Below are 19,887 nucleotides of genomic sequence, written 5' to 3' on the forward strand. Positions count from 1 at the left end.
ACAATATTCTTTTTATTTAATTTCTTATTTCCAATGGTGTCATTCTGCTGTGGCTCCATGCTTTGCGGATGTGCAGCAAAATGACTACATAGGACATAAGAAATCTAATAAATAACAAATAAAGAACAACGTAAATTTTACTTGTTATTTTGTGTTTGCTTATGTATTTCATTTTTCCTGTCAAGTATTTTTTTTTTGGTATTTGGTTTATACAGAAAAACAAACCAAATTCTCAAGAGGCACCTGAAATTCTCATTAATTTTGTTGTTTTTTTTAGTTTTTTAGATAGAATAAAATAATTAAATGAAGTGATGCTACACCAACCAACTTTGCTCCATTGTGCTAAAAGTTTTTTTCAGTTTTTTTTTTTTTTAAACTAATATCCTCACAAAATAATTTAATTTTAGAAGGTAAACTCACTTTCAGGCGATAAGAATGCCAGACTCAAGACATATTAAAATGTTTATTTTATTTTATTTCATTTCATTGTATTATAATGTTTTTTAGTTTTCCAGATGGAATTGAATAATTCAATGAACTGATGATACACAGACCAACTTTGCTCCATCTCCAACGTTTTTTAAATCTACTTATTTATTTATTTATAAATATCCTCAGAAAGTAACGATTTACTTTTACATGGTAAACTCACTCACTTCCACTCAATAAGAATGATTCGGGACAAATTGAAATGTTTATTGTCTCGTCTCGTCTCGTCTCGTCTCGTCTTGCATTGTATTTTATTTTATTTTATTTTATTGTTGCTAGCAGAGAAGAAATATGAGTTCTTCACAAACTTCAAGTTTTGACCAAAGTATTTCTTGTTCTCAGCAGGAAAAATAAACCCTTCCTGCTTGGGTTATGTGTCTTTGATATTTGAATGGCTGAATTGTTGACTTGTCTGGACGAATACAATGTGTTTGTTTCTTTTCCCGCAGAGACAGCGTGTCCGTGCAACTTCCAATAAGTTTCATAGTTATTAAAATAAATCCGGCCAGACAAAAACATCTGAGCACAATCGGAAACGGTTTCCTCCCCTCAATCAGCGACTGTTAATGTTTATGTTTATGTTTATGTTAATGTGTTTACTGTTAATTGCCGGTACAATACGCCCCCTAGAGGCCTCATGGGATATTACCATTAAACAAAAAATAAATATAAGGCTTCTAGACATTACACCACGTTAATTATACCATTTATTTATTTAAATATGCTTTAACCCTTTATCGGTCACACTAAGAAATGCCTATAATATATATATATTTTAGACCACAAAATACATCAATTTATTGTTTTTTTTTCTCTCTCAGTGTAAAGCATTGTAAGAAGTGCAAAAGACATTTTAATGTAATAGAAATCTGAAAATCAAAGTAACCTCATACAATAAATGTACACAATAAATTAGAATAAAAATAAAATAAATATATATAATAAAAAATAATCTAGTAAAAAACTGTTTAAAGTGTATGGTTAAAAAAAGTTTTCAATGTTATATAATAAAAATCTGAAAATAGATTTCACCTCATAAAATAAACAAAAAAAAAAAACAAGTTTTTAGAATAGTCATTTGATCATTTATTCCACCACCACGAGGAGCTGACCCCAAGTCCACCACCAGTGATGAAAGGAAAGCTACATGCACATTTAGAAAATATTTAGAAAAAGCTCTCCATCTAGAGGACAAAAAGTAAAACTAAAAAACTAAAACTTTATCGTGGGTGCTATTCTCTGCCTGAGCTCAGCCTCTCAGGCGATGTTCCTCTCTGTGCTTCCAGCAAAATAATAATAGTAAACCGTGATAAATAGTAATGAAATATTTAATATAGCAGATGGTTAAGTTCAGGCTTTAACTCATTAGTGTTAGAATGCCTGCCAGTCATACTGAACGGCAGGTTTACAAGGCAAGACTTGCAATCAGCGAGCAAGGAAATACTGCCTGGAAGGTTTTACTCAGGGCAGAAATATGTTCAAACATTTCCCACCTCAGATTTGCAGTTTGTCACACATTCCTATTTGGGTTTGAAGCGGAGAGCTTTGAGGATATGACAGCCGAATCACATAAAATTAATACAGACGACTGAGACACAATCAACCGAATTTCCTCTACAGATGAAGAATAAAATCTCTCCATGGGGATGTGAGTTGTTCATGTTAAGTGCACAAATTATTGCCATTTACTCTAAAATTATGTATAAGGATGGCCGCAAGGACAGTTGTATATCTGAATATTCACTTGAGTTGTGATTTGGGGGACTTTTTTGAATGCCTTTTGCATGTTGTTATTGTAATTCAATTGTTACAACATCTATTGCACGTCTGTCCGTCGTGGAAGAGGGATCTCTCATCATCCTATGCCACTCTTCATGGGGTTTATTATTGGGGTTTTCTTTTTGGGGAGTTTTTCCTTGGGTGATGTGAGGGTCTAAGGGCAGAGGGGTGTTGTATGTTGTAAAGCTCTCTGAGGCAAACCCTGTTTTGTGATAATGGGCTTTATAAATAAAACTGACTTGACTTGAGTTGACTTACAAAAATGCGGTCGACAATTTGGGAATGTTAAGGTGTGGCAACAGCAAGAATGTGGTGATTGTTTGAAAGTGTATGTTATCTTGAACATTGCCTCAAAACCTGTTTAAACCTATGTGAGACAGTGTGAAATCTACTGACGGAAATGTTTTAGTCCAAATACTGTAATAGTGACTTCAGTTCCCTATGTTCTATTTCCCCAAATGTAACCTCTGACAGAACTGAAACTTAAAAGGAGAAGTACCGGAGATTTTGTTTTTCATTTATTAGAAATTACGTATTACGTACTTATAAGTACTTTACAAAACTAGAGACCTGTTCAAGCATTTCATATGTTCTGAGTGTGGGGAAAAGAAAAAGCTATGGATTATCTTATCAGGACAATTTGGCGGTATCGCAGAATACCAGGGTATTTGGAAATCCTAAAATATATCTAACTTGGTGAATTATTGATTGCTTTTGACCAAACTGGAGCTGGAAAAAATTTTTACAACAGTGGACTTCCTTACTAGATTACTAGTAAGGGTAACCAAGATAGTTTGGGTGAGTTTTGTTTTGTTTCTGCTTAAATAAATGAAGTTTGTTTTATGATGAGTTAACGAGGCAGTTAAGTCTTCTGTGAACAAAAGTGAAAGTTGAATTCAAAAGGTTTATAATTGTATTTCTGCGTATAGTATGAAAAATGGGTGTGACAATATTACTTTTCTTAACAGTTTGGGGGTTTCTATTGTGTATTTATTAGCCTGAAAAGACTGGGGGGAGTAGTTCCGCACACTTATACCATCATTATGTGTATGCCCCGCTGAAATTTCAGGAAGGAATGAAGGTGTGAAATATTACATAACCCCCAATGCCTGGAGCAATGCCTGCTTATATCGAGAACCCCAGGAATAAGTCTTAAAACCCAGAAATAAGTTAACATTTTAGCACTCCCGGTTTCCTTGTCTTGAACTCAGTAGGTTTTTAGGTGGGTTTTTGGTTAGAAGCCTGAAATAAGGTCTGTGTTTAACACAAACATAAGAGACTTTCATGTTTGGTCCTACAACATAAAAAACACCAGTAAATATACCACTCACAAACTTTGAAGCTTCTATGTGTCTTAAAAAGGTGGTTGCTGAACACCGCTTTACGACCTTGTTTTGGTAAGGATATTAAGTCATGTGATCATGGTGTCGTTTGTTAATTGCCTTACATTAGGTTTTGTCTTGTGCTGATTGAAGTTAGGCTTCAAAAGTCATACAAGATGTGTTCATTTGTGAAGATTACCTTGCTGAACAAAACATATAAGTATCATAAACAGAAGGAGGGAACCAGGACAATGCCGAATTCAGTGTCGGCTTATAGAAAAACATACTTTCTGGAGCACTCTATGCAGATTATATGTAAATTGCACTCTCCTCACACCCTGCCCCTCCTCTCCACCCCAAAATGATGACGGAAAGTTGAGACTGAAAACCACTGTCACTTCTTTGGCTGAAGCTAAGAGAGGAAAGTCTTAATCTTCACTTCACCCTACAATAACAATCAGCAGGTCCAATCCCTGCAAGTCCTTCATAGCGTACCTTTGGCCTTCCAGTGTGAAACATGACCTTTGCAAACATCCTTTGTTTTACCAGGAACCAATGATGGCAGCAGTTACACAGCTGCTTTTGGATACACTGGATGATCTGGGAGAGGATGAACTTAAAACTTTCAAGTGGGTCCTACAGCATGCTGATATCCTGGAGGATTTCCCTGCCATCCCAAAGAGCCGTGTGGAAAAGGCTGACAAGCTGGACACACTGGACCTGATAGTGCAGACCTACAATGACCAGTCTGTGGAGGTGACCAAAAAGGTGCTGACAAAGATCAACAGGTATGATCTGGTGCAGAGTTTGTCCCACATCAGTTCGGGACCCAAACGTAAGTCATCACATCTACTATGTCAAAAATGAAAGTTTTGGCTTGTACAATATGAATCTTTTATGTCTCTCAGAGATTTTGCAGGACGTTGGAGGAATTTCAGGAAGCAGTGAAGCATCTTATGCTTCTCCCCCTCCCCCTCCTATCCACGGCAGTCAGACTAAAGGTAAAGTCTCTCTTAGTTTCTCTTCCTGTCTGTCTTTTTACCAAGCCTGCTAATTTAATTAATCTAAAACATATACACCTCTGATTAATAAAACTTGGGAGATTTTGTGAAAACTTTTTTCAAATAAACTTGAATGAAATACAATTAAAGGACAGGATATTAGTTCAAACTGATAAACTTGATTGTAGTTTTTTAAATTTTATTAAATATATGTATAAATTTTAATATTTTATTGTGTCAGTATTTAACAAATCATAAGTATATTTACAGTTATCTATAGATTCTCACACAAACTTTCCTTTTTTTAAAACTTTTTTCCTCATGCATAAAAACACAGTGCTTCAATGTAACATTATATTTAACAGATGAAAGAAAGTTTAAAAAATAAATTTAAAAATATATATAGATAGATAGATAGATTTAAAAAAAGCTGAAAATTTGATATTTCATCCCATACACATAATTAATATTTACATAATTTAAGTTACCTCTTCCATTCTATATGTTCTCTACCATTTCTAACCACTTATTTACTTTGGGAGGTTTTGGAAGTTCCAATTTCTCGTTATGTGAGTGCTGTAAGCCTGAGAATACAAAATAAATACTGTCCTTCTTTTTGTAGACTTTTAGGACATATTCCCAGCAATAAATTATGTTTCTCAAATATCCCCACTTTCCCAAATATCCTTTCTAGAAGACTTCAGATATTTGACCAATATGCTTTATTTTTCTACATGTAAAGAAAACGTGAGTATGGTATGCTTTGCCTTCTCCGCATTCCTTCCAACAACTGGATGTTTCCTGTGCATAGTTAGATATGATCAGTGGTGTTTTAAAATACCTTATATTTATCTTCCAAGCATTTTCCTGCCAAAGAGGTGATTTAACACAAAGAAAAATATCTCTGAAACTCTCACTCCACTCATCTTCTGATAAAATTATTTTCAATTCCCTCTCCCATTTATCTTTGATATGATAGGTTTCCTCATTACTGTTTTCCTGGAATAATTTATAGATTTGTTTTTGAGGCTATGACTTAATTGTGTTTTTACTATGAATTTCAAAAGGGGATGGGGGTCTCCAAGATTTCTAATTTTGAACTTTTCTCTCAGGTAGCTTCTCACTTGCAGATATCGATGGAAATGACTACTAGGAAGGCCAGATTTATTTGCTATATTTGAAAAGAGTCTTCTCCTTCATCATCGTAAAGTTGACAAAATCTTGTGAGCCCCTTACATTTCCATGTCTTAAAGACATTGTCAATACTGTTGGAAGTAAAGTCAGGGTCCTGGGCTATTTCTGTGAGGGAGATGATTTCTTGTTGTATGACTTAAGCTTCTTTACACATTCTTCTCCAGATTTTAAGTATGTTATGTGCTGAGTAATTGGATATTTTAGTCTGTGTTTTGTTATGGCTTGAGAAAAATATTTTATTAGATATAAACTTGCTCTGAATTTGATGCTTGCAACATATTCCAAAGAAGTTGGAACAGGGTCATGTTTACCACTGTGTGACATCACCTTTTCTTTTGTTTGATATACAATTTCAGTAACTCAATAGTCTGAATTCTCAGTTGTCATATTTTATCCTTCATCATGCAACATGCATTTTCAATGGGACAAAGGTTTGGACTGCAGGAAGGGCGGTCTAGTAACTGCTCTCTTGGACAGTAAAGCCACACTCTTGTAATACAAGCAGAGTTTGGATTGCCATTGTCTAGCTAGAATAATCAGAATCATCTTTGAAAAGGACGTTGTCTGGATGGCAGCATATGTTGCTCCAAAACCTGTATGAACCTTCAGCATTCATGGTGCCTTCACAGATGTGCAAGTTGGCAATGCCATGGGCACTCACATCCCCCCATACCATACTGATAAGACTCTGGATGGTCCTTTTTCTCTTCAGTACAAAGGACATAATGTCCTTGATTTCCCCCCAAAATTTGAAATTTGGACTTGTCAGACCACAGCACACTTTTCCACTTTGTGTCAGATCATCTCAGATAAGCTCAGGCCCAGAGAAGTTGGTGGTGTTTCTGGATGTTGTTGATATATGGTTTTCACTTCGCATGGTAGAGTCTTAACATGCATTTGCAGCAGCAAACCTGTATACAATCATGTCAGTTTTTAATACAGTGCGGCCTAAGAATTGCTTGAGAGTGTTTAGAATCTGGCCTGCTAACATTAGCTTGCCTGGCTAATTATCTTATCAAAAGTAGTAACCTAGCATTATTTCCAAGGCAAGTAAGAAAGACACCTGTCCAGACTGGAACATTATCATGTGAGAGCCAAGATGCTAAATCAGCTTGTTTTGGCCTCTGTTACTTGTTAACTGATGCCTGCCTGATACCCACCTATCTTGCCTACCACCTAATTTAGACTCTTGCTTTTGTCTGCCCGTATGTCAGTCCATACCTTGAGTACAATAAACCACTGAATTCATCCTGCTGCCTTGACTGTTTGCATTGGGGTCCTTCTCTTGTTGTCACACTGCCTCATGTACACAACAGAATCTGTTTACAAACTGATGCCTTGTTTTTAATGCATGTTTATTTGTTTTGCATAGATTTGCTGGAACCACAACCTCACCCTCCAGAACTCATTGCAATTAACCGTTGCACACTCCAATCACACCTCCAGAACAGGTTTATGTGTGCACAAGAAGGGTGGACGGAAAGGATGGATAAAAAACTCCTAGATGACGTCTACGTAGAGCTCTACATCACCAGTGGGAGTTGTGTGAATATCAACAGGCAGCATGAGGTCAGGCAGATTGAGATGGCATCAAGAGAACTAAGGGAAATAGAGCAACCAGTCCATCCCAGTGATATCTTCACACACCCTTCTGGAAAAAACACACCTGTAAGAACAGTGCTGACGAGTGGGATCGCAGGAATTGGCAAAACGTTCCTTGTACACAAATTCATTCTGGATTGGGCTGAAGGAAGAGCCAATCAAGATGTGCATCTTGCATTCCCCTTCACCTTTCGCCAGCTGAATTTACTGAAGGGCAGAAGTTTTCGTTTCGCTGAGCTCATTCACAGATGTATCAGGGAAACCAAAGACATCAAAGAGGAGGATCTTAATGACATCTTCAAAAAACTACAGGCTTCGGGAAACACCAACTATGACAAGAGTAAATTCAAACTTCTTTTTGTGCTCGATGGGCTGGATGAAAGCCGCCTTCAACTTGACTTCACTCCTGACAATTATCCCACCATTGATTTGACACAGGCAGTTGGAATAGATGTCCTGTTGACTAGCCTCATCAAGGGGGATCTTCTGCCCTCTGCTCGCCTCTGGATAACCACACGACCAGCAGCGGCCAATCAGATCCCTCTTAACGTTGTTGACATTATGACAGAAGTCAGAGGGTTCACTGATGCACACAAGGAAGAGTACTTCAGGAAGAGATTCAGAGATAAGAGCCTTTGTGACAGAATCCTCTCTCATGTCAAGATATCCCAAAGCCTCCACATCATGTGCCACATCCCGGTCTTCTGCTGGATAACTGCTACAGTTCTGGAGGACGTGTTGACAACCAGTGACAAAGAAGAGCTGCCGAAAACCCTAACAGAGTTATACACAGAATTCTTGTTGTTTCAGATCAGACAGACAAAAGAGAAGTACGGCACAGAGAGGAGCATTCAGTACATTCAGTCACTTGCAAAACTTGCTTTTCACCAACTGAAAAAGGGGAACCTGATCTTCTATGAGAAAGATCTCAAAGAGAGTGGAATTGATTTCCACGAAGCCTCGGTGTACTCGGGTGTGTTCACGCAGATCTTTAAAAAGGAACACCGCTGGAAGAAGGACATGGATGAGGATAAAATGTTCAGCTTTGTCCATCTGAGTATTCAAGAGTTCTTGGCTGCTGTTTATGTGGTACAGTCACTCATTAACAAAAACAAAAATGTACTGGCGCAACAACTCATGTTCCAAAGTGTTCAAACACTTTTCAAAAAAGCATCCATGGCAGAGGTCCAAAGAATGGCTATTGACAGGGCCTTAAAGAGTCCAGATGGACACCTGGATGTGTTCCTCCGCTTCCTCCTAGGTCTCTCCCTAGAGACCAGTCAGGATAGCTTACAAGGCCTGCTGAGACAGACGATTAGTACTTCAGAGGCCAATCAGGAAACAGCGCTGTACATCAAAAAAAAGATCCGTGAGAATCCTTCTCCAGAAAGATGCATCAACCTATTTCACTGTCTGAATGAGCTCAATGATCATTCCCTAGTGGATGAGATCCAGCAGTACTTGAGTTCAGGAAGCCTGTCCTCATTCAAACTCTCTCCTGCTCAGTGGTCAGCTCTGGTCTTCATCTTACAGTCATCGGGAAAAGACCTGGATGTGTTTGACCTCAGGAAGTACTCTGCTTCAGAGAAAGGTCTCCTGAGGCTGCTGCCAGTGGTGAAGAACTCAGATGTCTTCATGTAGGTGTAAAGGCATAATATATAACTTTATGAAATGAGTTTCTGACAGAAGATGGTGATTTTACAAATTCATTTGATCTCTTTTTAAGCCTGTAATGTTTAAATACAATACTAATGGGCCATCACAATACTAATATCATCACAGATCACAGACAGCTCATAGAACTTTCTCAGAAAGGTGAGACATATTTCATTAAAAACGGCTCAGTTCCATCTGGTGTCTCAATAAGGGACTGTGTCCACCAAAGCGTTTTTTTTTTTGTGTACCTCATGAAGGTACACAGACCAGAAGGTCAGTCCTCTATCCCTGCATGGCTTCAGCCTTCCCCTCATCCAAAATAAGTACTCTACTGTGTTTTGATCAAAGAAAATATAATATAATCTATGTTTTCCTTGGTGCCGACATATTCATATATGCAGATATTCCGTACCATAGCAACCAGGCTCAGCCAAAGTGTCTCTGTTGAAAAAATGCTGTGCCTCAAATGCGCTCTTACATGCTGCCAGCTGAGCATTTCCTTTGCTTTCTTTGGTGGACACAGCCCCCAAGATATTCTCATGCAACCCTGCACCCTCATATGAGGACATTACATTATGCGATTGCTGTGCCTTAGTTAATAGCTTAACTTACATCTGTTGTTATTGCAGCCATCTCTGCCAGGTCAGTCTATAGAGTTCCCGACACAAAAGGTTACAAGGCACAAAACTTGATCAAATTGTAGAGTTGTTTCTTGGTGCTTGGCAACATTTGTAGCCTGATATGTCATATGAATTTGAACAATTCTGTCAATAGTAACGAGCTAAGATACTGTTAAATAGGAAGTACTCATTTGAGGACATGGGGACTTTATGATTGATATTGCAGCAATTCACACAGGCAAATTAGGTGCAGACTGTTTCTACAAATCAAGAGGACATTCCTAGCTTGGAATATGGAACACAGAAAATTCATATGAAGTTACAAAATAATCAAATCACAAGGCTTGTAGATGCTGCATTATTTTTAAATTTGCTTTTGCACAGCCACAAGCAGGTATCAAAACGAACAGACTTAAGCAGTTTTAGAGTCTAACAGTAACCCAAAACCAATAGAATTACAAAACACTGAACAAATTGCTGTTCTTTGCAATTTTGTTTTTTGCACAAGTTGTAGGCATCAAAATAAAGTTTTATACCTTATTTAACACTTGTGCCTATTGAAAATAATTTATTTTAAAATAGACCTAATATCCCCATATGAGGACTTTTTTTTCAAAAACTACTGATTCCAAATAGCTGGGAGTAAAATAAAAATGTGCCCCAAACAAAAGCTCTGGTCTTAGTTAGCTATGGAAAAAAAACAGATTTTATTTTTTAGACGTAATTTTTAAAAATGACTTATCTACCTACCTTAAATCTACCTTGTACCTATGACTAAAAGCCAGTATGCACAATAGAACCTTCATTTACACCTGTGCTCTTCCTGCAATGATATGGTGAGATGTCTGCTGTGAAAGCAGGTCTGTTGTGTTTTAGTGCTTATGTTAACTTTGTCATAATTCTTGTTTAGACTGAACGGCTGTAACCTGTCAGAGAGGAGCTGTGAAGCTCTGGCCTCACAGCTCAGCACCCAGTGCTCCAGTCTGAGAGAGCTGGACCTGAGTAACAACAACCTGCACGATTCAGGAGTGAAGCTACTCTCTGTGGGACTGCAGAGTCCACACTGCAGGCTGGAAACTCTCAGGTCAGCTCAGCTCAGTTTCCAGTTGTCAATACAATAACCATTTGCTATTTGTAATTCACTTTTACATGTTTCATCTTCATGATCTGCTTTAGTCTCTTTTGTAGCAATACCTTAAAGTGGGCATACACTGTACGATTTTAGAAACGTTGCTGTTGCTGTATTAATGTTGCTGAGTTAATTCCAACTCATACTAGTACATAATCTGTGATGTAAAGCCAAAACTCACAATTAATGTGCTCACACTATGCGGTCTCATTGTGAAGCAAGGCCTGAAAGTTCACACTGTATGTGTAAAAATGGCCCGTCGGTCCCTGTGACCCATCCTGGCTATTGACAATTGTCAATAAAGATTAGTTCAGCTCTTAGGCAGGTATTAGCAACAGGCAGAAGCATGATAATCTGTGCCAAAACCTCCAAGAAAAAGAGCCGCCGGCACATATGGACTTGCAGATGGCTTGCACAATGTGCACGTCTTGTCTATTTTACAGAAAGAACTGGAGGTAAGCTATTTTTACTGTTGTTAACTTGACAGCTGATGCTTCTTGTTGTGCAGTTGCTACCAGCCATAAATGGTATGATTACTTGTTGCTAACATTAGTTTTATCAGGGAACATCCAGCATCGTATTGCCATGGCGTTTTCAGATGCTCTGTTTGCCACTTGGCGCAGTGAGAAAAAAAGGCATTGACGTTGGGGGAAATGACTCGTGCCTCTGCTTCAGCTGTTCTGAGAGGCTGCATTGGCAAACCAAAATTTCTGATGTCAGAAATTTATCCTTACATCCAACGGCTGTTCCAGAGCAGATGATTGGTCCTCGCTCTCCCCAGTACACTGCACAGCAAACAACGCCCCACAAAGCTAAAATTTGTCCTGACTCTACAAATGAGGTTAAAAAATCGGGTCAAAGCAGGCTAAAATCATATAGTGTTTTACTACATCAAAGACACATAATGTATTTGTGTGTTTGCTGTTATGGAGGTAGAGTTTTAAAGATAAGTTTATTGTGAGCCAATTGAGTTTCTGATTTCTTTGCAGACTGAGCGGCTGCATACTGACCCCGAGAAGCTGTGAAACTCTGGCGTCAGTTCTCAGCTCCCAGTTCTCCAGTCTGAGAAAACTGGACCTGAGTAACAATGACCTGCAGGATCCAGGAGTGGAGCTGGTCTGTACTGGACTGAAGAGTCCCTGCTGTAAACTGGAAACAATCAGGTTAACATTCATGACATTGTGCAGTTTAATTGTGAGTTCTGAATGAGTTTTAATTGTTAAAATACTATAAGGCAAGAGGGTAGAGGAGGAATGTTAGGGCACTGAATAGAAGGTGATTAAAATTCAGTTTCACATTAGGATGTTAACATGAACTAATAAATATGATAATTCTGGGGTCTTTGTAGGATTTTTTTTTGTTTTCAGGACCTGGCAACACGTGCCAAAGTGTTTATAGCAAGTATAACTTAACCATTTCATTTTTTCTATTGACACCACCAAACCCTTTATTTATCTGATACAGAAAAACACATAGTATGAGTGAACTTTACATTTTGGGAATATCTAATATGCACTAACAGCCTTTATCATGCAGGAGAAAATAATACTCATATGCTAGTTTATAAAGGTTTTCTGCCACAGAGGCATATATGTCACCTGAGCAGAAGTTAGCATGTTTCTGACAATCCACAAGAATTGTCTTGACACATTATTTGCATTAACGTAACATCAACCAACACTGACTAAAAGGACATGAACTGAAGCTTGGTAAATACTGGATCCAAAACTATTTCAGCCATGTGTTAGTACAAGTAGGGGACAACAAGCAAGGATGAATAAAAATGTCTTTCAATTAGAAGAAAAACTAAACAAACAACCACATAATGTGAAACTCTAACATTCTTAACTGATGTAAATAGGCATGTTCATGTTTTCAGTGAGACACCACCAGGTTTTTAACCTCTAGATTTTGTAAATCCCAGTTATAGAAATGAGTGCTAAATGCAAGCGGGAACACCTATGTACGATGCAATACAGTTCAACAAATGTAAATTTAAATGTAAAACTTCTGGAAATAGTACATAACTGCTACTATGTGGGCTTGTTTAAAAAAGGGGGGAAACCTTTTCGTGTCATGTTTGTAGGCTATAGGTCAGTAATACTCAACTTACGGCCCGCGGGCCAAATCTGGCCCCTGATAGGATGCCTGATACCCCCCAACCATTTCCCCTACGCCCCCTGACAGAGGTTCTAGCTAAGCCCCTAGTGTCCTTAAACCTCAGAAACTCCCTAAAAACTTAGAATCACCCCAAAATCCTAGAAATGTCCTAAAATCCCAGAAACGTCCTAAAATTCTAAAAACGTCCTGAAATGGGAGAAATGTTCTAAAATCCTAAAAACGTCCTAAAAACCTAGAAACGGCCAACTTTACATGGTTTTCTATGAGTTGAAACATGAATAGAGGTCTGATCAAGTGATTTTTTTAATAAAGCAAAAAATAGTTGTTTTTAGATGGGTTTAACACTTCTAATGACATCTAAGTGACATCAAATGAGTTTTACTGTTATCTGGGAGCCAAGTAGAGTGCACAAATGTACTTTAAAATTCCAATTTCAAGATCTCACCTAAACATTTCTTTACTTAATATGCTCACATTGTATCCTGCTTCACTTTATAAGCATCTATTACTGCATAAGTCACTGTTAAGTGTTGTTTTATGGTTTCAGATGTGTCATATTAGCCTTGTTTATTCTACATTTTTCAGGTTGAATTTGTGCAATCTGTCAGAGAGAAGCTGTGAAGCTCTGGCCTCAGATCTCAGCTGCCAGTCCTCCAGTCTGAGAGAGCTGGACCTGAGTAACAATGACCTGCAGGATTCAGGAGTGAAGCTTCTCTCCACTGGACTAGAGAGCCCACTCTGTCGACTTGAAAGTCTCAAGTCAGGAATCTTCACTTTGTCTATTTATATCTTGCTTTATGTAAAGCTTTGTGGCAGGGAATTAATCTAAACAGCAATCTACTGTCTGAATTACATTCTGCATATTATCAGTATAGTTTTTATTAATTAGAGAGCACTGCCTTCAGTGACAGAAACCATCCTTGGGAAAAATGTATGTTGCCTTTACTTTGAGGTTTAGATTGGCTTATATCTATTCACTATCGTGGAGGGGCAAGCTTTATGACCTATACTGCAGTCAGATACCAGGGGGCAATCCAAATTAAAAAGCTACAATTAGGGGAAGCTGTCATGTCCATCTTTCTATACAGTCCATGGTTGAGACCTAAATTACATTTTAAAATGATTAGGCTATCCAACAAGCTTATTCAAGAACTACCAAATGGAGCAAATACAGGCAGAAGAAAAATTATACAGCAGAGATTGCAATTTGATTTTGTCTAAAACATAACAACACCACACATACAACAACAGTTTGGAGTGAGACTGTGGCCCTGTCTCGTGTGTGTAGGCTGTCAGGCTGCCTGGTCACAGAGGAAGGCTGTGCGTCTTTGGCCTCAGCTCTGAGCTCCAACCCGTCCCATCTGAGAGAGCTGGACCTGAGCTACAACCATCCAGGAGACTCAGGGGTGAAGCTGCTCTCTGCTGGACTCAAGGATCCACAGTGGAGACTGGAAACTCTCAGGTACAGCTTCAAACTTAACACATTTTCTAAGTCACACTGACAAGCTGAGAGGTATTTTCTCATATTGACAAAGTTAGGACTGATATTGCTACTGAAAAGAAAATATGTCTTCTTTATATCTCCAGTTTGGACCATATTGGAATGTGCTGGTTGAAATCTGGTCTCAGGAAGTGTAAGTATGTGTTCAGTTTGACTCAAAAAATGACAGAATCTTCCTGTGCATTCGATGATGGATGGAGATTCTGTTTGAATTCAACCCTATGATACCTTTGGGACATAGGGTTTGGGCCTGTCAGGGCTGTCACTTTTTATTCAAGTTTGAATGTGGAAAAAAATGGAAATCTTTTATCTGCTAGCGGGAATAAGACCCTATACAGACCATTTAACACTTGTCATATAACACAGAATTTAGTTAAATAAACAATGACAATTTTAGAATGAGATGAACCTCATGTACAATGGTATATGAGTACATTGACAGCAAATTTTCATCTAGTCTTTTTTTCTTTTAATGTGTGTTTGTCCCCCTAATGTCCTTCTCTGTCAGCTCTCTAATATGTGAGTTTTTTAATGGTCAGTGAATGCAGTTCTTTCCCTTAACAGACTCAAGGGGTGTGTAATTGATCTGTCGAGCCATTAAGATCTGATCACATCAGATTATTATACGAGAGAAGCAGCTGCCGCAAGTTAATGCAAACTTTTAGACCCAGCAGAATGAAAGGTTAAGTTTCACTTTTAAAGCACTTGGTATTCTGCTGCTCTATCTGTGTGGTGCTACAAATAACCATATAACAGTGATAACGGTAAACATATTTCATAAGAAAAATGACAATAAACTTACCTTGTACCTTGTAATAAACAGCTCAGCTCCAAAAACAGAAAATCTATTTGAGGCAGCAGATGTTTTAATCGTGGCAGGCCGCCACAAATAAAGGAAGGTGTGGGAAACCCTCATATGAAACCAAAAGCCAGTGTCGTTTTATCATAAAATCAATGTTGTTTTAACAGAATCTTATGTAACTTATGTCTATCCTAAGTTACATTAGTGACATGTTATTTAACCCAAAACATTGCTTTTTTTCCTAAGGCTGTACCTGACTCAGAATTATGTAGGGCTGCACCTAACAATTATCTTTTTATCCATTAATCTATCGATTATTTTTTCAATTAATTGATTAATCTATCAAATTTTTTAAAAAATGATCTAACTATTTTTTTATTACTCGATTAATATAACAACAAATTTACAGAAAATAACATTTTAAAACTTGTCATACTCTGCAGGGCATTATTCTCCAACAAAAATAGCCCAGTCTTAACCGGTAATCTGTGTTTTACAGTCTGATATAAAGTCTCTCCAAAAATAAAATTAATGCAAGAGCTTGTTCCATTCAAGTAAAAGGAATGCAGTGTAATCTACATTTAGCAATCCCACAGCAAAATAAATAAAACAATGTAAAACTCAAGTCACTTACCAAAACAGTTTTGTTACAACTCTTTGTTGAAGTAACAAACCTCAAATCTAGCACTCCAACAAAACATCTTACAGTAAAATTAGTGCAATTTGAATAACACTCTATTTTTTCTCAGAAAACAGAAATAATTATAACTTGTCCATTCTTTCTGCATCAAAATAGACCAGCCTAACTTGGCCTGCTGATATGAGTGCTGTATTTTCATATTTATAAGCACATATTCCACTCATTTATGAAGTTATTAGAGCTCCTGCACAGCTGACAACCCCGTCCTGTAAATGTTTCAAAATAAAATGCATTGTATCGGCAACTGATAGCATTCTGTCCACAGAGACACAGTCAGATAGCTTTTGTTTTGAAAGGGAAGCAAGGAAGTTGAGGTAAAACAAACATCTTTGTATTAGACTGAAGTATAAAGTGGTATAGAGTCAACAAACGCGAGCATCACATGTTAAAAAACGGCAAGCCACCGTTTCTCTAGTTGTGCTGCAGTGCCTGAGGAGCACTGCTCAGGCGAGCAGTGTGCACGCTGTAACCAGATACACCAGCGCCGAACCAAAAAAACAACATGCCCGGCGCTGCTCACGCTCTTATTACGCGTGCTGTGTGAAACGCAGCGACGCGTCGACACACATTACGTGAATCGACGTATTCACGTAATCGATTACGTCGATTACATCGACACGTTGCACAAGCCCTAGAATTATGTCAGTCGCATCAGCCTTGGCTATTCAATATGAATATTCAAGTATTTGTTCCAGTTTGTGAGACTGATCAGCCAGAGACTGATTGCTTACCTGTCTATGTCTGTCCCTCAGCTATCCATCCATTCATCATTTATCTATGTATCAAACAAAGGAAAGCAGTTTGGTCTCAACATGCAATAAATCACGGTTAATGATAAGGCCGTTGGATACCTTTAAAACTGTGTCTTGTTCTCTCCATCAGATGCCTGTCAAGTCACCTTGGACCCAAACACAGCAAACAGATACCTCTCTTTGTCAGAGGAAAACAGAACAGTGACACTGGTGAGAGCAGAGCAGCCACATCCTCATCACCCAGAGAGATTCGACCACTGGAAGCAGGTTCTGTGTACCAATGGTCTGACTGGCCGCTGTTACTGGGAGGTGGAGAAGATAGGGTGGGTGTCTATAGGAGTGACTTACAGAGGAATCGGAAGAAAAGGCAAAGGTGCTGACTGCTGCCTCGGGTTTAGTGACACATCCTGGAGCATGTGCTGCTCTCGGAGCCCTTACTCTTCCTTACACAACAACAGAATTGCAGCCATATGCACGACCAGCCGTATATGTGACAGAGTAGCAGTGTATCTGGACTGGCCTGCCGGCACTCTGTCCTTCTACAGAGTCTCCTCTGATACACTGATCCACCTCTACACCTTCCACTGCACATTCACCGAACCCCTCTATCCTGCATTTGGGTTTGAGTATGTCGTTAGGTTTAACTCTAGAGTTATTCTGTGAAAGATGCAGGAGAAAGAGTTGCCTCCTGTAGACGATCGCTATTGCTGAAACAAGACTGTACAAGACCACACACACAAAAATGGTGTGCAGTTTGTGTATTTTCATGTCACAATGCAATGATGACAGCCAATGTAGCTCTCGCCTAAGACCTCTCACCTAAGGCATTTTTTCCAATAGACCTCATCAAGCCATCTGGCTCAGCCACTTCCACCTTAACCACAATTTGGTCAAAATTTGTGTCTGGTCACATAAAACTGCTAGAGCATTTGTAACTGACACTTCTTTGCCTTTCTCAGTCCATGGAAACATGGCGTCTAGAGGTATACATGGGTTTAAATGGCTGGAAGAAGAAACAATGGGGCAGTTACATCCTGGAAATTTGTCGAGAAATTCTGTGTTTTTCCCTATAGTTTTTCCATGGTCTATATCACCATCTGCTAGCTGAATGAGTCAGTACCACAAAAAAGATATGTATCAGCATATTATGGCCTACTGACCCAATTAAAGGCCCATTCAGTGCATTTACTGTGGTCTCCTATGAACTGAAACATAAAGAGGTCTGATTTTTCAAAATAAAGCCCCAAACTGTTGTTTTTAGATGGGTTTAATAAGTTGAAGTGACATCAAATGAGTTTTGATGTGATCTTTGAGCCGAATAGGGTGAACAAATGTATCTAAAAATGCCAGTATCAAGAGCTCATCTATTGTGTCATACATCATTTTATAAGTGTCTATCTCTGTACCAGTGACTTTCAGATGTTGTTTTATGGTTCAGTGGAGCTTTTGGGCAAATGCTTTATTATTTCAAAGATGTATTCACTCTAAAACTGCAATGTCTTTTTAGGCAAGGACAAAAAATGTCCTTTTATTCTGTCATGTTCCTTCATTAAATCTGACCCAGTAGCATCTACACCGATACTTATAGCTCTCCAGTTCATCTCCCATTTATGTTTAGTTAAAGACTTTGATTATTCATATGGGCCTTGTAGTTGCTGGAATGTACCCTAAATAAAGGAAATTTTCAAGCAGAGACTTGAGAAAGGGGAGTAGGCAAGAACAGTGTTTATTAATGTACTGTACATGGGGGGAACTTAACAGGGTTATAAAATAACCAGGCTGTGCTCATACACTAATTTTCCTACAAAAAGTAATAGTTTGTATATATCCTATGTAATTATGGACAAGTAAATTGTGCCTGATCCATGTATTTTGGAAAGCTGCGATCACATTACCAATATGCTGATGGGAGTAAAGAATAAAGAGGGAAGTGGGAATACAAGGGAAGTGTGCAGTTTTGTTTGGAGATAGGTTGGAGTGTTTAGTGGATCACAAAACACAGGACTTTCACCCTGAACTTTTGCCAGTGTTTGGAACTGTTTGAACTTTTGGTGAATTATGAGTCATTTTAAGGTATGTCACCACCATATTTCTTTTCCTACACATAACCACAGTAACTTTACTAGCCTAAACCTAAAATCCATAACTTTGCGTTAAGTGTTTAACTTTGTGTTAGTACTTAATATAATTTGTGTGGCGCTGATTCGTAGGATATGATGCAAAACGTTATTTAAGCATACGTTGAAAATAAAACGACTCAAGTCGTATGTCTGAATATGATTGACAGATTTGAATATCTTTCTCATGAACCATTTCTTTGGTGTCTTTTTTTCAATGTCAAACTCTCAACCTACGGAATTTTGGTTTTCAAATGTCTAATTGCCAGTTGGAGAATTCTCACCAAATCTCCCGAAAAGATTGAAACCAACAGTATGTCAGTCTGTGTCTCAGACCACATATACACTGATAAATCTTTAAAAAAAATACCTATGAAAATCATCACCGTACACACAAGCATTTTACCACAGTAATAATCCACAACATGGAAAAATACAAAAAAATACATGGCACATGGCCATTCATGTACATGGGACATGAACATACTGGCAAACAGGAAGCAAATCGTCTACTCTGCGATTGGTTGCTTAGTTACAGAAGATAGTACAGAGATGGCAAAAAAGTAAGACAAGTTATTTCTTTGATTTGACCAACAATGAGAAGGTCAAGTAGCGGTAAACAGATTGAGACTCATTCATGAATATAGTGACAAATCAGACAGAAGAAGTCATGGCGATGGGAAAGACGTAACGTTGCCAACAAAAGAAGGATCAAAGTACGTAGGTCAAGCTATGTTTTCGCTTAACAAGTTGTGTTCGATAAAACCATGGATGGCTGTGTCATTATTTTAAAAAGTCTGTGTTTGCACGCCAACACTATGAGGCCACACAGAAGTTTTCTAACTGAAATGTGGTCAGCAGAGTTGTCAAAGTTCTCAGTTTTAGTAGCTTGAAAATGCTGGACACTAGGCATAAATGTAGCAATAGTTTTAAAATGAATTTGTGGATATTGCCTTAAAACAAAAACATGGCTCAGTCATTTCTTAAAACTGCTGGACACTGTAGTTTTAACAACAGTTACTCAAACAGTACAGACACAATAATTCTGTAACACGATTTTAAATATGGAATTGTGATTATTATAGTTTTTTCTGCACCAGGT

At 38.1% G+C, this 19,887-nt stretch overlaps 1 protein-coding gene across 3 annotated transcripts; it reads left to right on the plus strand.

Annotated features, from left to right (window-relative positions):
• The first annotated feature begins 1,986 nt into the window (after positions 1-1,986).
• On the plus strand, positions 1,987-18,943 carry LOC121956339 (protein NLRC3-like). Of its 3 annotated transcripts, XM_042504496.2 has the most exons (10): positions 1,987-2,137; positions 4,140-4,425; positions 4,499-4,591; positions 7,158-9,024; positions 10,574-10,747; positions 11,782-11,955; positions 13,499-13,672; positions 14,202-14,375; positions 14,501-14,547; positions 16,799-18,943. In XM_042504496.2, the coding sequence occupies exons 2-10, from the start codon at positions 4,146-4,148 to the stop codon at positions 17,329-17,331; spliced, it is 3,516 nt and encodes a 1,171-aa protein (XP_042360430.1). In that variant the 5' UTR covers positions 1,987-2,137; positions 4,140-4,145; the 3' UTR covers positions 17,332-18,943. The 3 variants fall into 3 exon arrangements, with proteins under 3 accessions (XP_042360430.1, XP_087925659.1, XP_087925660.1); XM_088069534.1 differs by lacking the exon at positions 1,987-2,137 and having other exon boundaries at positions 4,247-4,378; XM_088069533.1 differs by lacking the exons at positions 4,140-4,425; positions 4,499-4,591 and having other exon boundaries at positions 2,004-2,137.
• Positions 18,944-19,887: the final 944 nt, after the last annotated feature.

The sequence above is a fragment of the Plectropomus leopardus genome, chromosome 18 (assembly GCF_026936395.1).
Source record: "Plectropomus leopardus strain MGB_pleo_1.0 chromosome 18, ASM2693639v1, whole genome shotgun sequence".
NCBI classification, from domain to species: Eukaryota; Metazoa; Chordata; class Actinopteri; order Perciformes; family Serranidae; genus Plectropomus; species Plectropomus leopardus.